This window comes from Haemorhous mexicanus, chromosome 1, assembly GCF_027477595.1.
Source record: "Haemorhous mexicanus isolate bHaeMex1 chromosome 1, bHaeMex1.pri, whole genome shotgun sequence".
Taxonomy (NCBI): domain Eukaryota; kingdom Metazoa; phylum Chordata; class Aves; order Passeriformes; family Fringillidae; genus Haemorhous; species Haemorhous mexicanus.
The window spans coordinates 19,401,648-19,417,974 of record NC_082341.1 but is presented as its reverse complement, the minus strand read 5'-3'; the positions used below and the strand labels follow the sequence as shown (position 1 = coordinate 19,417,974).

The following is a 16,327-nucleotide window of genomic DNA, read 5'->3' as shown; positions in this document are numbered from 1 at the left end:
TGTTATTTATGCCAAAGTCAATGATCTATCCTCATTGTGATTGTATGAGTTATACAGATTTTGCAAAGTGAATAATAAATGGGGCCAATGCTCAAAATTCCTATCAAGGCGGGAATCAGAGGTAAGAAAGTTCCATTTGTAAAATTTGCATTTGTTCTTCCAAAAGTGCCAGTTAACTGTTTTCAACTGCTGAAGAAAATGCTGATGGAACACTTCTAGGAGCTGTAATATTTCATACACAGAACAGAAATAACTAATGGAAATTCCAGGGATTTATTTGGTTTTATTCTTTCTTCTATAACACTGGCATGCATTCATGTGCAGCATGTCTAACTGTTAACAGACCATCAGTAAAGAAACAGTATACTTATTTCTGGAAAACAAAAACAGGAGATCTTGGAGAGTGTGCAGCAAATTGCAGTGGAATAATTGCAGTGGAATAATGAGGGGGAAAAAACAAAAAAAAAGAATAGCAAACATGGCACAACAGTTAACAAAAGTTAGAGAGATGTGACATGGCTTCTGGAGGTTTGCTTCATGCATTTGTAGTAAGCTGCATAATTCTTCACAATTTCCTACTACAATTTTTAAGTAGAGCATCATTTTCTGAGCATTCTTTCTGTAACCTTAGCAACAAAAGTAGGAAGAGGGAGAAATTGCAGATGGAAATCCTATCTGTCTGATCTCATCTAGGCAGAGCAGTAAATGTCTTGAGGGATAAAGTGCCAAGATCTCTCAGAGGTTTTCTGCTGCAGTACAGATAACAAAGCAAGCTGTTTCTCAGGTTCTTCCTGCTCCAGGCAAAGTATGGATGCCTCTCTTTTGGTGTATGAAAAGTGTCTTGCAGTGCTAGAACAGACATAATCTGGCTCCCAAGTGCTACTGCGTAGATCTGGCTTACATAGGTCAGCAATTTGGTGGGTTATCATTTTGAGGGTATAACTTTGGGGGTATTATATTGGCTGGCACAGTGGATTATCGCAAGTTTGGTGAGGATATTTGGAACATCTTCATTCCATAGTCATAAGCCAATGCCCCCAATGTCCTTATTTGTCTAGAAAACAAACCCCCCAACTCTTTGTTGAGTCAAAATTACTGGCTATGAAGTTGAAAGATGCAGCAATTCATTCCTGAGAATTTTTTTTTTCAATAAACCTGGAAATAGAATTTTGATTTGATCATTTAGTCTCTAGCAGTGTATACAGTGTTGATTTTTCCTATATTATATTAGGCATATTATTGCATCACCTTGGAAATCAAGATAATTTCTTAAATACACTGCAGAGGTTTTGTTTCTAACATAAACATTCAATAAAGGGTAGTACACATCTGTATACTGCTCCAATAATGAACATGAATTTATACAAAATATTAGGTGACTGTGATTGCTAAAAGACACTGGAATCTGTACAGGTAGTGATTTTCTCTTTTAGTTGTAGCTAATATTGATATTGGAAGTGAAATTCAGCTCTTCAGTTTGGTAACCTAAGTCTAGATGCTTGTGGCATAGACAAGGAATGTGCAAGTTTTACCAGGGCATGTAGTGGTAGGAAAAGGGGTAATGGCTTCAAGAAGATTGGTTTAAATGAGATATAAGCAAAAAAGTCTTTGCCATGAGGATGGTAGGGCACTTGAACAGGTTGTCCAGAGCAATTTGGATGACTCCTCCCAGGAAGATTTCAAGGCCAGGTTGGATGAGTTCTGAGCAACCTGGTCTAGTGGAAAGTGCCCCTACCCATTGCTGGGGAGTTGAAACAAGATTATCTGTAAGGTCTCTTCCAAGACAAACTATTCTGTGATCAAAGTTGGTGGAAATTTAAGGTGAAAAGTGCCTAGCTATAGATGTCTGATATAATTTTAGGCAGTGGTTATACTGAATGGTCCACTGCTGCTCCTGTAGGATAAAGGTCAGCTGCAGGTCCTGAATCATATCTGCAGTTTTCTGATGGCCCTGGGTTCCTCCAGTGCTTAGTAATTAGATCTCATCCATGGTCAGTACAGGCAGTGCAGTTAAAGTGTGTATTTGGATTGTTCTAGAGTGGAGCTGAAGGAGCTGGCAAATCTTCACTGACAGCATTAACAGATCTGTGGTTCTGGTAATGAGTGCTTACAAACCCAGCTCCTAGGTGGACAGCTGCACTGAAGTATCCAACCTGCACACTGAACAACATGCTGCTCATCTACCTATTTTTTTATCTGAGTCTGAAGGAAAAAAATATAGTTTTTTTCATTTTGGTTGTTTGTTTGTTTGTTTTTACAGATATACCAATAAATTTTATCAAGGTCAAAATATTGAGATTCCTCCTTTCTTTCCCCCCTCCCTATCTTACTTGTCATGCCACCAACCCCATACCAGTAAAAACTATTGATTTGAAACACAAGTAAAATCTCATGTCTTCATCTTTCACTGGTTTTTAATGCTTAGATGTTTTGCATCCTTTCCATTGCTTGAAATTGTCAAAAGACACCTTTCAAGTCAAAAGTAATTCTGTAGTGCCTTGTGATTTATCTTCTTAGTGTCCTGTATTTAGATGAAAGACAAAAAATGAAATACAAGTTTATGCAACATTCCACTTTGGATCAATCTACTCTGGAAGAGTAATGTAGATTTAGACACAAGAAAGAATAACATCAAAACCAAAACAATGTGTTAGTATAATTTTGAAATATTTGAATATATTGGTTCAACAGCACTCTAGGTTAACTTGAAGGGAGTACTTTTCAGAGACAACAGAGGGAAGATATTATTTAGCATCCTGATCTTTTCTGGGTAATTGTCAAGTACACAGAGTATTCCTCTTAAAAAAAAACAGTGCGTATTCTGCAGAAATCTTGTTTGGAGCCTGATGTCAGGCAAAGGCAGCAACTTGGACACGCCTGTCTAGACAACATGTAACTCACCAAGCATCTCAATTAAATATGATGTCTTAGAGTTGTGGCACAAGAGTTCTCAAGGGATTTATTTATTTTATTGAGCGTGACTGCGAGATCTGATAAATAAGCATTTCTCTGACAAGTCCTTAAGAAATGTGGCTGGTGATAACAGTTTGGTAAAACTGTACATAGCATTTTTTTAATATTCTTGTGTACCCCATCCAGACTGAAATGCTCTTACAGATGTATACATGAAAAAGACATATGAAAAAGCAAAATGAATACTTTCTCCAAACAAAAGAGCAGTAGAAATTTCTAACCACTTTCATAATCACTGTCTTTCTCTGTAAGCCATGAACGGTGATTCTGAAATTTTGCATATTGATTGCAGATTTCAGCCAGTCCCATGTTTTAGTAACTAAAGCTTCATGTGTGTTGTGCATAAGAACTAAACTAGAAAGTTCTGTGGCTAAATAAATTACCAGTTTGTTTGCAATCTGTTTAAAACCAGTGTTTCCCAGGTTGATGCAGTTTGCCATGGTGATGCAGTTTGTCCTGTGTTGCTCAGGTTCTCTCATGGGCATGGTCTGTCTATATGCTCACCAGCACACAGCTGGACTGAACAGCATGACTTTGGCAAAGACTGGTGCTGAGTGAGGTGTATGTGGGACACCTTTAAAAGATTCAGAATAGGCTTTATCCCTATAGGTAAAATGCTACTGCATTAATTAACCCATGCTCCTGCCTGTATCAACTTTGTATTGATCGTACATGTTCCTACTACTGATTGCTCTACAGTTTTGGCTCAAAACCCTGCTGGATCCCTGAAACTCAATATCAACAGCTCAGGAACTGCATCTCATACCAGTGAGCATAGAGACAGCTTCCGGCACTGTCCTATGGAAAGCCCTGATCAACTAGAAACTATACCTGCTAATATCAACTTCATGCTTCAGATCTCTAACACTTTCCATACCAATTTATATTTGCCATTTCCCCTCCTCATGTGAGGCCTCAGGGCTCTTGGCTGGGTCTTGGTTGCTGTTTTCCTCACAACTTTTACAATAGACTAGTGCCAAAGAGCAGGAAATGAGGATGGCTTACATCTCCTGGAATTTGAATATACAGTGGAGGAATACAAAGGCTACAGAGAGTTTAAAGTTACTCTTATACCTGGATGAAAAAAAAGAAGTGGGTGTATAATACTAAACTGAACTTACATATTTAGAGGGAGGAAAAAAATTGCCCAAATGTGGCTGTAAGTAGGTCAAAGTACATATGCTCAGAAGCACAGTTTGTCATACTCCACACAGGAAGTGGATCTTTAAAAGACTAAAATACTAAATCTTTAAAAGCTAACTTGACTAAAATTATGGTATTATCTGGAGTCATAAGCCCCCAACTATGGAGCTGGTAACAGATGTGGTGTCATAATCACTAATGCTCTGGCAGGTAGGTTCTCATGTTTACAAAAAGTCTTTTTTACAGTTTCGGTTGCATGAACCCTTCAGTCATTTATACATATAAAAATGAGAATATAAACTCTAAAACCTGTGTCATAATTACACCAAAATAGAATTTCTGCTAGACATTTTTTGGGCATTGTATTGAAATTTTTTTTAATTTTCTTTTTGTGGAGAGGATGCTGTGTGGAGCAGTTAATAAAGATGCATTTTCAGAATGTCATTTCTCAGACTTCTGCTCCAACAAATCAGGAACAAAACTGCATAATAAATATTTCCCTACTGTAATTGGGTTTTGAGTGACTTGTGATTTGGCATTTTTCCTTTCTTAAATAAGGCATTGCAGAGATTTTTGCTCTTTTGAAGCTCGTCTTGTACGACAAGACAGTCCAAAGGGTTTTATAAGCCTGCTGTAATGACCCCTAAATAGGCTGACAGTTTTATAGCAGTCCCCAAGAGGGAAGCTTCCTTTCAAAAGCAGCTGAATATCATGGAAAAGGCAGTGACTCCACATTGACTTTTCACTAAGCTGCAAAGACTAAATGGCTTTTTGGATTAATAACAGTTTTATGGCATCCTTCTCTTGCAGAATGTCTGTCAGCATGTGTGACTCTCCATTATAGGTGCTGTCAGGAGCTCAGAAAAGCGCAGTTTAAAACCTGTGAACTTAAGTTGTTACAGAGCTGCATAAAGCCTTGTGTCTGCATGGCGGGGAGAGCTATGAGATAAATCTTTTGTTTCATCCCAGCTGATGACAGCATTTAATGTTTACCATAAAAGCCTCTGGATGTAAGATTCTGGGCAAAGTGACTTCCATACTGGTCCTATTGAAAACCTGAGTGTGAGCACTACTGCACACACACACAATAGGCTTTCAGGACTCTGCAGAGAGCTCATGTGGCCTCTTCTTGGAGAATATAGTGTGAGATATCATTTTTAATACCAAAGCATTCAGATACAGAATCTCCTCTTCCATTAGTTTGGCTTCCTCTCATTTATTAGTCATTATATTAGCTGTTCAAAATGGATTTTGCTAGGGTTTTTGTCATCAACAGTGATAGTCACAAGCTGGTCGTTGATATCAACTATGCATGCTATGCCCATATTGCTATATTTATATATAGATAGATAGATATAGATATATATATTCCCTTAGTTTGTCCCATATCAGACATTAAAAAAAAAAAGAAAAAGAAAACCCAGCAGACTGCAGCTTTGTCACTATGAAAGCAGCAAGTCACTGAAAAAGCACTTCTCTAAATTGCATGTTTCCTCAGTAGATTAGTACAGAACAAAGACTTTTGTTAAGAAATTGAACAGCAGAGAGTTTATCCTTGATGCAAAGTGCTTATGAAATTGGTAATTCTGAGCACCTCAGAGCAATCGAGCTTCCTATGCAGCAGCCCCTATAAGACTATGTTGTAATCCACATGTACCTTATCTACTGAAATTAGAGCTTTCATGTTTTGAGAGGCCAGTTCAAGTATTCCTCAGGATTCTTTGATTATCAGATCCTATAAACCTGTAAATCATAGCATTCCTATGTTATGATTGTATTTCCAGTATTCTATTAGAATGAGCACTGTGGCAGCAGCATGCATAGTGGCTCTATCCCCATTTCCCCTGGCCTTAATCTTCCCACTAGGACCCCATCTCAGGATAGGTGATCCTCTCTTGTACTGTCTCATCTCCTGTGCTAATGGCTATTATACTAGGAATATTCTCCATGTGTCCTTGCCACCTGCCACTGTCTCAGTCAGTGTCTGCCTAAAGAAAATGTGAATAAATGAGGAAAATCAGTTGCAACACCATACACACATGCTTCTCCTGCCCAGGTAATGCAGAGTGTGACCATGCATCTCTCTTGCCCCTTCTCAGGGCCCAAAAACGTGCTGTTGAGAAGAGGCTTTCCATCACCTGCAATGCAGAGCTAGCTCAAGTCCTATCCAAGCTCTCACCTCTGTTCTCCCTCTTGGGCTGATTTTAGCTGGTGGGGATTAATAGTGCTCAGAAATCTAAAGGCAATTTTCTAACAAAAGTCTGAAACAATTCAGAAGTCACTTTTGGCTGTATTTTACTGATGTGATAGGCAGAGATACAATAAGAGAGTAGCCAGCATTACGTGTGATTGGGTAAAAGTACAAATAGTTCTGAGGAAGCTGTTTTGGCTGTATGTGTGCAGGGGCCTGTTGTTGTTGTCTCATTTAAACATTTAAAGGGTGTTTTGGTTCTGCAAAATGGATTGCCAGAACCACTTTATTCCTTAGGAACTAATTGTAATTGCTAGTTTATTTCCTTTATCTAAATATCCAAAGAAGTATTGATATCTTTGCTTTTTTTGCTGCAAAGTAGTCTGTTTGAAAACATAAAATTGCATGTTTTCTTCTTTCAGCATTTTCATTTTAGCGTACAAATGCACCTTATGAAAAACACAATTCTCTGATTAATTTCATAGGCTATTAATGTAGAAATGTTTGTATTCAGAAGTAAAGACAATTAAATTAGTAATTGGTGATAAATTCCCTTGGAACTAATTTTTTAGGGGAAAATATTAGCAGAAATTTCAGTTATTTTAAAAATAAATTTAGTCTGTGAGTTTGGCAATATTTGAGCAATTTGTTAATGTACTTTGTTAAAAATCATATACCAGACCTTCCATTCACAGTGATAAAATTAAGTATCTAGAAAGTCCTTGAGTATCTGTAAAGTATCTTTAAAGTCCAGATCCTTGAGGGCTTCAGAGTTTTTTCATTATGCTATCTTCTCAGCTGAAGCTGGAAATTCAATTTCAATAAAATAGTATGTTTAAAGGGACAACATGTATCAAATTAAATGCAGTCTTCCTGTCTTCTGTTGTATCTGGCACTCATGACACTTGATAAGGCAGATCTGATGATGAGGATCCTTGGATGGGATGATTGATGGATTGATTGATCAGTCAATAGATTTTTCATTGATAATGTCCCAAACAATATTCCAGTACTGGGGGAAGGCAGCCAAAACAATCTGCTGAAATGTAATGACAATCTGGTTGGCTGATCCATAATAATTTGCCTTGTGGATGCCTTCTTCTCCTTTCTCAGGAAAGCAAGATGTTTTCTACAACATACTATTGTGCAACAGCAGAGCTCATTCCTCGTTGCTTTTTCTCTGGTTGAAGTTATTAGTTTTCTTCAATTACAACCTTACGCAGAGAGAGCTTGAGAGATGGCAGGACTTCTTGTTCAATAATGTCTGTGGTTTGGGTCTAATTGAATCCAGTATTTAAAAACAAAACATTCATGCAGTTGAATTCAACAACAACTCTTACTCCTATATCTTGTTTGATAATATCCTCTGTCTCCTTGAAATTTGTATTACTTTTCAGTATCTGTTAAAGAAAAATGTGACAGGAAAATAATTCAATCTAAAAAGTCCCATGTTTACTTATGTGATTGTATCATCATAGAATCATGGTGTCTTCATTGTGTCTTGGTTTGAAAAGACAGATGTCTGCTAAGGAAGGCAGGAGCCTCCCTTGAAATGGAAAATGTAAACACCCTCACTCCAAATTATTATCATTTTGAAATTAAGGGGCTCTCAGGAAAAGATATGAGAGTAGAAATAAAATAAACAATGCAGTAATACAAAACAACACTGACAGAGTCAGAATGCGACCTGGCACCCTGTGGATCAGGGTGTTGGTAGCAGTCCCATTGAAATGGTGGCTGCAGTCCTCCTGGAATGACAGATATGGTTCTGTGGAAGCAGTGATCCTGTAGAAGGGTGCAGTTTTCCTCTGAAGGTTCAATGATGGTGTAGATGGGCCTGGTCTTCCTCTGGGAATCCAGTGGTAAAAGGCTGTCTGTGGTGTTCCAAATCTAAGATTATATCCAGGTAGGAATGCTTGGCTCCTCCCACTGGGCGGAGCATTTCACAATGGATGATGTAATTTTTATCAGTCATGCACTGGGACTCAGTGGCCCATTAACAGACGATATTTCCCAGAGGGAGGATCCATCATGGAAGAGATAATGAAAACTGCCCAATTAACACAAAATAACCACCCTACCTCTAACAGATGGGAATAGAATACACACCCCCACCCACATCTTGCAACCCAGGACACATTGAGAGGAAGCTTTATTGTTTCATGTTAGTTTTGGTACTATTTTCATGCCTATCTTTGGCCAGAATCCCAGTTAATAATTTGAACAAATGTCAGAGGCATAATGTAGTTGTTACTTTTAAATATCACATATAGTTACTTTATGTTATCTTGAAAGATCACATCACACATTGGAAGCCTTAATCTGTTAAGCAATAGCAGTTAGTGATGAAATGAGTATGTGACATTTAGACTGTATTTCAGATTATCTGTATATCTAATGTATGGAATGGATGTTAAGTTTTTGAATTTCACAAATACTGAACACCAACTATTTAAGGAAGGCTTAATCCTCAGTTTTGCTTAGCTTTTATGAATAGTGAATGTATTCAGCTTTCCTGAAAAATTCAGTTGTATTTCGAGAAGTATGGGAATATATTCAAAGTGTCATCTCTTGTGACAGTGTCATCACTTAGCTTGTGAAAGCTAAGAAATTAATTTCTACAATCAACAGTAAGATGGCAACTCAGCATCAAGTATTGCCTGAGGTTAAAAATAACTCATTTCCCCAAAAGAAAAGTGTTATGAGAGATGTTGTAATAGTTATTCCCTTTATAGTCACAAAGGTTGCCAACAGTAATCCTCATAGCTGGTGCAAAGAATATCTGGGAAAATCCATTGCTTTAATGCTGTACTGTTCTGTAGACAAAAGCTGCTATGCACTTCATATACAAACAGAATTTGGACAGAATTGCACATTTAGAGATCCAGTGGGAGATAATGCTCATATCCCCCCCAGATAAGACAAAAAAAAAAAAGAAAAAAAGAAAAAGAAAAGCATTTTTTCTGAAAAGGAAAAAAGAAAAACTTTCTTGAAGCATTAAAGGGTATGTTCTCTGCTTTCTCTGCTTTCCTTTCAGTAAGATGCTTCTATGTCACTAATAGATACTGAAAAGTTTGTTCATCATCATAACTGTATCTCTATATAATTCTAATCATCAGTAAAACTCTAAATCTGTCTCATGTAACTATTAAAATTATTTTCTTCATTGAGTAGCTTACATGCAAATTCAGTAAAATTTCTTAAAAATTTTTCCATCTTCTTATACAGTACCTACCTGTATGGAATGGAATGTTTTATGAAGCAGGTACAATCAGTCAAAGAATATAAACAGGTCTGACAGAATGAAAAGTTGTAGGTATCTAATGATACCAATGAAATCATATTTCTTAAAGATTACAAGAATTTCATTTCCACGGTAATGCAAATTAGGAACTCTGAAAGCAGCGACTTGGAACAGAAGCTTGGATCCTAACCTTGTTTGGAGCTCCCAAGCTGTTCACATCAGCTTTAGTAGTTAGCTGTGTGTGCCTTTTTGTTTCAGACTGTAAATTTTCAGATGGGATTAAGAAAAATTAGGATGTGAGAGAGAAATAATTAATAATATATTAATAAAATACATCTGCATGAAAGCTATGAACAGGAATTCTGCCTTCCATCATTCAAGTAGAAGCCAATTTGTTTCCTTCCAGAACAGATAAATAATCTAAGATTATTTAACGTGGATTAAAATACTGAGACTTTTTATACACAAAATTTGTTAGACATAAACAATTCCTCACACAGTACCAAAATCTTGAGTTGAAGACTATAATTTAAGTGTTTGATTTACAAGCTGTATGGTGAATCTGCTTTAGGCATAGGTCAAGATACCATTTAAAACATTCTTATTGAGCTACCAACTAGGCTCAGTGCTAGAGCCGTCTAGTTGTGGAAGTGGGGGCTTAGGTACTAGAAATTACCTGGGGTAGCTTTATTAGCTATTAAAAAAATTGAAATGCAAAAAAACTTTACACAATTTTAACCATAGTTTAAATATTGCATGTTTATCTGAAACAAACTGTATTTATTTGTTATTTGTCTCTGATTCTTTTTCTTTGCAATTTTGTATGCCGTAAATGTGACAATATTTACTAAGGAAATTTTTTCAGAGTGAGAAATTGGACTGGGAATATATATATTTGTTTTCAAAACCTTTTAATTTACAGTACCTCTATTACATACATGACAGCAATAACTGTTTCTGTTGACCATTAAAGGAGGAAAGAATTTGCTAAGGTGGCTGGCTTTTGTCATCGTCCTGACAGTATAGTTTTAATTATGTTTACTTGTGTGACTAGCCTAGAGCTGGTGAATCTGTTAGAAGTTGCTTCAGAATTGTTACTGAGATTTACTGGACATATAAAGTACATCCTGGCATGCAAAATACGGCAGAAGACACAGAAATTGTCAAGGAGAAAATAACCTGATTATATCTGCAACAGCTAAAGTAAGATGCATCAGTAATGATGTTAATGTAGGGTCAAATCCAGCTGAAATGGGATTTATGGTCAATATATTTAATCTAGGAATCCATGAATGATGGCATTAGAATAAAGGTCCTTGCCATGTGTGTCTCCAGCTCAGGAACATGTCAGTAGGAATGGGCTGTGTGCGATCTGGGGTTGTGGGGAGGGGATGTTGGGTCTGCATGGCAGCACAGCCTGATTTGAGAGTACTCCCCTGTGGCTGACTGGGTACAGGAGGTACAGCAGGAGGGGAATATCATCACCAGGGTCATTCCAAATTCTAAGTCCTCCTCTTTGATTTTCTTTGGGACTTTTTTATTTTCTTTTCATTTTCAAACTGTATCATTGAGGCTTTGGGGGTTTTTTACTTTTTCTTAGAAGGGGAGGAAGTGAGGAAGGAACTAAGAAATACTAGCATGTACTACTTTTATGGAATTACTTGTAGCATTCAGCAGAAAGCTGGCAATGCTGTTGATTTGAATATTTTGTGGTTGCAAAAGCTTGGTTTGAGTAAAGGAAGACTGGGAATCTGAGATGAGTTTCATTTCTTGCCTCAGACCACACACTTTTTTTCTTTTTTTCTTTTTTTTTCTGTCTTAGGAAGGTAGAAGCCTTCACAGTATTAACCTTAACAAAATTTTGCTGTGAGGGGTGCATGACAGCAACTACTGTATTTTTTAAAACCACAAGAATTAGAGAGATTTTTTTCCACAAATATGTATATATTTGTCTTTCTTGGGGGGGCAAATCTACAGTAAACCAGACTTTTGTAGATTTAGAATAACATAGCATTGTTAGCCTACAGCTATTAGGAATGTTTTGGATGTTCTTAAATTGGATACTCTAGTGACTTTTATTCAGAAATGTTAAAAACTACAATTTTTTTAGTGTTATCCATGAATAGTTCTCATGGCTTCATTAGAGTGTGGCCAATGTTACAGGAATTGTCCATTTTGCCTCAAAAGACATCAAACATTTTGCCATAGATTTCACTGATGTGGTTATTACACAACATGTATGATTGGTACTTGGGATAGGGAACATTATAATCATAATATAAGATGATTGCATGAGGTAACTGCCTTGTCAACTGCTAGTGGTTAGGAGCAGAGCTATCTCTGCAACATATTTACAATTCTTGCTCTTTTTCCTTCATTGCTGAGGTTCTTCAAGGAGCAACAGGACTCATTATATCCAGAATAAGTTTTATATGAAACTAAGGTGCATCTTCCATTATAATCTGTCTTTTTTTTTTTCTGTGTTTTTTCCCTATTTCAGGAGGATACAGATCATAATTACTATACATCCAGGACATATGGCCCCTATGATTCTACCAGCCGGGATTTGTGGGTCAATATAGACCAAATGGAGAAGGACAAAGTAAAGATTCATGGGATCCTTTCCAATACCCATCGTCAAGCAGCAGTAAGTTATTTCATCATTTTCTTTGACTAACATGGATATTTTCCCCCAGAGATCCACCCAGCAGTATTACTAGGTACCATGACTATTGTTCATAGAGGTATGTCTTTGAATTCTAATTAAGCTGTGGAAGTCTTTACACTATTTTCATCAAAGGATTCCTTGAACTTTTAGACCTTCTGTATCAGTCCTTCAGAGATGCCTTTAAACATACGTTTAAAATTTTCCTCTGTCCCTAAGAATTACAAACTATCAAATGGTAAACCACTTGTGTTGCTGAAATCAGAGGGAATTTTACTGTTGGGTTGAATAGTAAAAGAGCTGTGTTGAGGATGAAGTTGATGAAGTTTTAAGTCTCTCATGGAATGTATGTGGTATGTTTGCACTTCTATTTTATGTGAGATTTCATTCTTATATTTCCTTTTGGGACAACTGATAAAGCTCATGAGAATGTCATATAGTAACAGAATTTATGTTTTTAGGATATCAGCAAATAAATAAATAAATTGGAGTGTAAATAACAATCATATTTAGCTTATTGCAGTCATCTGCTGGTAAGGTGGGTATGAAAATAATGGGCCTACATGCCTAGAAATGGAATCAAATACTGATTCCATTTCTAGGCATGATTTAGAGATTGTATTCTTGGTTCTCACCTGTGGCTAGAAGCTGTATACATAGAAGAGCCAATATTAGCATAAATTGAATACATAAAATTACAGCTCAGAACTATGATTGAAGAGATTCTTGTTTCATCCATTCAGCAGCTTAGCTCAAAAAAACAGTCCTTGGGTTTTGCCAGTGTAAAACAAAATCTAGTGAATGCCTTACTTTAAAGTTGTACAGTTTCTAAAGATGCAGATGTGTTTAACAGTTTTAAAGCTGAGAGAAAGCACAGGTTTAATTCATCTTTTGCTTAGTTAATCTGTTTTCTCTCTGGCACAAGCCAGGTGACTGCTCAGAGGAATGCAAGAGGCAGCAGAAAGAAATACTGTGGTATTTAATTCAGAATATAGAAAGCAGAGTGAGGTGATAAATCCAGCACATGTAACTGACAGAGAGTCCAATTCAAAAAATATATCCTTCATAGTTAAAAGAGTGTAGGCAGTCAGGGATAATGCAAAGGCAGAGGGTTCAGACAGTTATAGATCTTTGGGGTAGACTTAATAAAACAGTGTATCAGCTATTTTCTTAAGACTATTTGATTCTAATGAGAAAAAAGGAACCTCCAGGGTATCTAAAATTGAGGACCTCTGTTGTCTATCTTGTCTATTTTATGTGGTATCATGGTGCTCTATGTTGAGGGAAAGAATGGAAATATGCCTAAAGAAAAGCTAATAAATAAATTAAAAATTTTAACCCATGTTTAATGATTAGTAAAGATGACACCCTTCCATGTCTTCGTTGCATCTTTGTTTCCAATTGGATCCCTGAGATTATGCAGTTAAAATGTCCATCCCAAGAGGAACATTTTGATGAAGTTATTAAACTAGAGGGTAAACAAGGCTATATTTTTGGTCTGGTGTGGGATCAGTGTAGAGGACCATTCAGCATGGCAAATGGAAACTTGAGGGCTTCAACTGTTTCTCCCCAAAGCAAGTGGTTTAAGACCTTTCTTCTGAATGTCAGGTGCCCCCTCTGCCTTTCTTCCAGCTCCAGCAGACAAAGCTCTGGTCCCTGGTTAGCACACTGATATCCATCTCTTTTCATGCTTACCCAAATATCTTGGACTATGAACTTGAATGGCTGCAGCCATATCTACATAGTTTTAAAGACCCCTTTTTTAGATCTGTTTTATGTCCCCCCAAAAGGACATAAAACCCAAAAGGGTTAAAAAGTACCAGAGAGTCATCCTGTAAGGTTTTTATTCCTTATTTATGCATCTATAATTGAATTTTGTATGTGTGTCCAAGTAAACAACATCCACATGTACTACACAACAAAGGTGTTTAACAGAGAGATGTGATTTTTATAGCTGTACAACTGCAGAGTCATATATTTTGAGATCATACATACCTCAGCAGCAATCTCTTACCCTCTCTCCCATAAACTTTGCCATTACTCTTTTTAAAAGGCCATTTTGCACATCTTGCACTCAATGATTTACATTATATTTTCTAAATATTCTCCAATTTGACAATAGAACCAGGAGTTAAATTATCATATGCTAAATATTAAGGAAATCATTTACAATGGCAGAGATTCTTTGAATGCTGACAATTTTACACTCAATTTGTGTGTTTTCCCTCATTTGGAAGTAAATAATCCTGAGAGTTCCCAGAAGCTGTCAGTTTGTTTTGCTTCTACAAGAAAACTCATGAGGACTGGAGAGAATCCTGGAAAGGACCCATTTGTAGGTTTGATTTTATAAACAGCATAGTACTTTTTTGTGGAAGTAGCAAACATATATTAATGGAACAATTAAAATGTCTAACACTACAGGATTTATAACACTAGGAGTAAAGATTTTTTTTCAATATATTGCCACCATCTTCTTTACCATATAATAAAATTTTAGAGGTGGCTTTGATATTCAGTGGGTTTAAATTAGATATCTAAGAGTTGATTACTCCAACACTGAACTAGAATACAGGATATGTCATACTTGGGAACTCAACTCCCTTTTTTCCCAGTCCATTCTATCCTTCATGCACGAAGAGAACATTTCTATTTCAGTGAATTTAAAATTCTGATATTCTTTCTTAAAAATGAAGTATACTTTCTAGCATTGAAATAAAAGCAAAATTTTAGTTACTGTTAGAATATTGTGTTTCAAAATAATACTTAAATCATGTTGGCTGTTACAGTATTATGCTAAAAAATTGGCTATGTTAAACATTTTTACATTGTCAGAATTTAAGGTATCACATTTTAACTTAAGTCAGTGAGAGATCTCTATCAGGCTTGAGTGGAAATGGGATCAAGTTTTTGTTGCAGACATCTTTATACTGATGTTTATATTATAGCCATTTAGAAGACAGATTAGGGGGCACAGTTATCATTTGAAGTAGTTCAATGGTTACTATGATTCAAAGTGAATAGATAAAATGGAGGATGGTATATAAAGGAAAGAGAGAAAGTTTGGTCAGAATACTAGTAGTTTCAACAGAGTTCCTCAAATTATGTTTGGTAGAGCAAGGACATAATTTAAATGGAGTGCATTCATAATGTAGCATACACTTCAGCAGTGAAAGCTGTAGAGCATGGTAAAAGAATATTTGTGTGAGGTAATTCATGTGCTGTCTTTTGCATATGCCATTTTTGATTAGAAATGTTCAGTTGTACATCCATATTTATGTATATACAGAAAAGGTCATTAGAACCTACTCAGTCCAATTAACACATTGCAAATGGATTTTGCATTCTAATTAAAAACAAACAAAAAATGTGCTAATAAATCCTGTCATAATTCTGTCTTCCATTTAAATGGAAAGCAAATCTTTCCATCCCTTTCCAAACACTTAAAGTTACTGTAAGTCTTCAACTGCTAATTTCATGGTAAATAATTCTTTAAACATTTCTGGTTGATGTAAATATAATTCTTCCTGAGAGAAGAAGTACTCAGATGCAATCTGAAAACAATAAATACAGGACAGAAGTAATGGGAGGGAAAACAAAGACATGAGTACTTTTCTTCTTCCTTCGCCCTCCACTTTTTAAAAATGTGTGGGCTGTTGCCCTTTCTTAAGTGGTCATCAAAAGTTACAGCTGAGGGACAGTTCACCAACAACTCATCTTCACACCAGTTTTTACTGTAGTAAATCCTCCAAAAGAAGGAATAATGGGCTCCATGCTTATTTCATATTTAGCATTTGGACCATTGTGGAAGAGATGTGTTTTTTACAGGATATTATATTTAAACAGCGAAAAGACCATGCTGAGATTTCAGCACTACTTTCTGCCATGACCACTAATTTATTCAGAGTTTAAGTAGGTAGCACACAAGGTGATAATTTTGAGTGGCCACAATAATCATTGAGCTTTGGGAATGGAATGGAATAGATGGGAAAAGATAAAGCCATAGGCAGAGACACAAAGTGAGTTTGAATTTGAAGGTTGCTTTATGGTGAGCTTAGTTGAGGAGAAGAGTTCATTCATCAAATTACAATTCTGTGCTATGAATATTTGCTGA

General features: G+C 36.4%; 1 protein-coding gene across 1 annotated transcript in view; it reads left to right on the top strand.

The window, feature by feature from the left end:
- Positions 1-16,327, top strand: part of PLXDC2 (plexin domain containing 2) — a 250,177-nt gene that overhangs the window by 122,726 nt on the left and 111,124 nt on the right. The window contains exon 3 of the mRNA XM_059842010.1: positions 12,052-12,198. Coding sequence (XP_059697993.1) covers positions 12,052-12,198 — 147 coding nt within the window. The remainder of the gene's footprint in view (positions 1-12,051; positions 12,199-16,327) is intronic.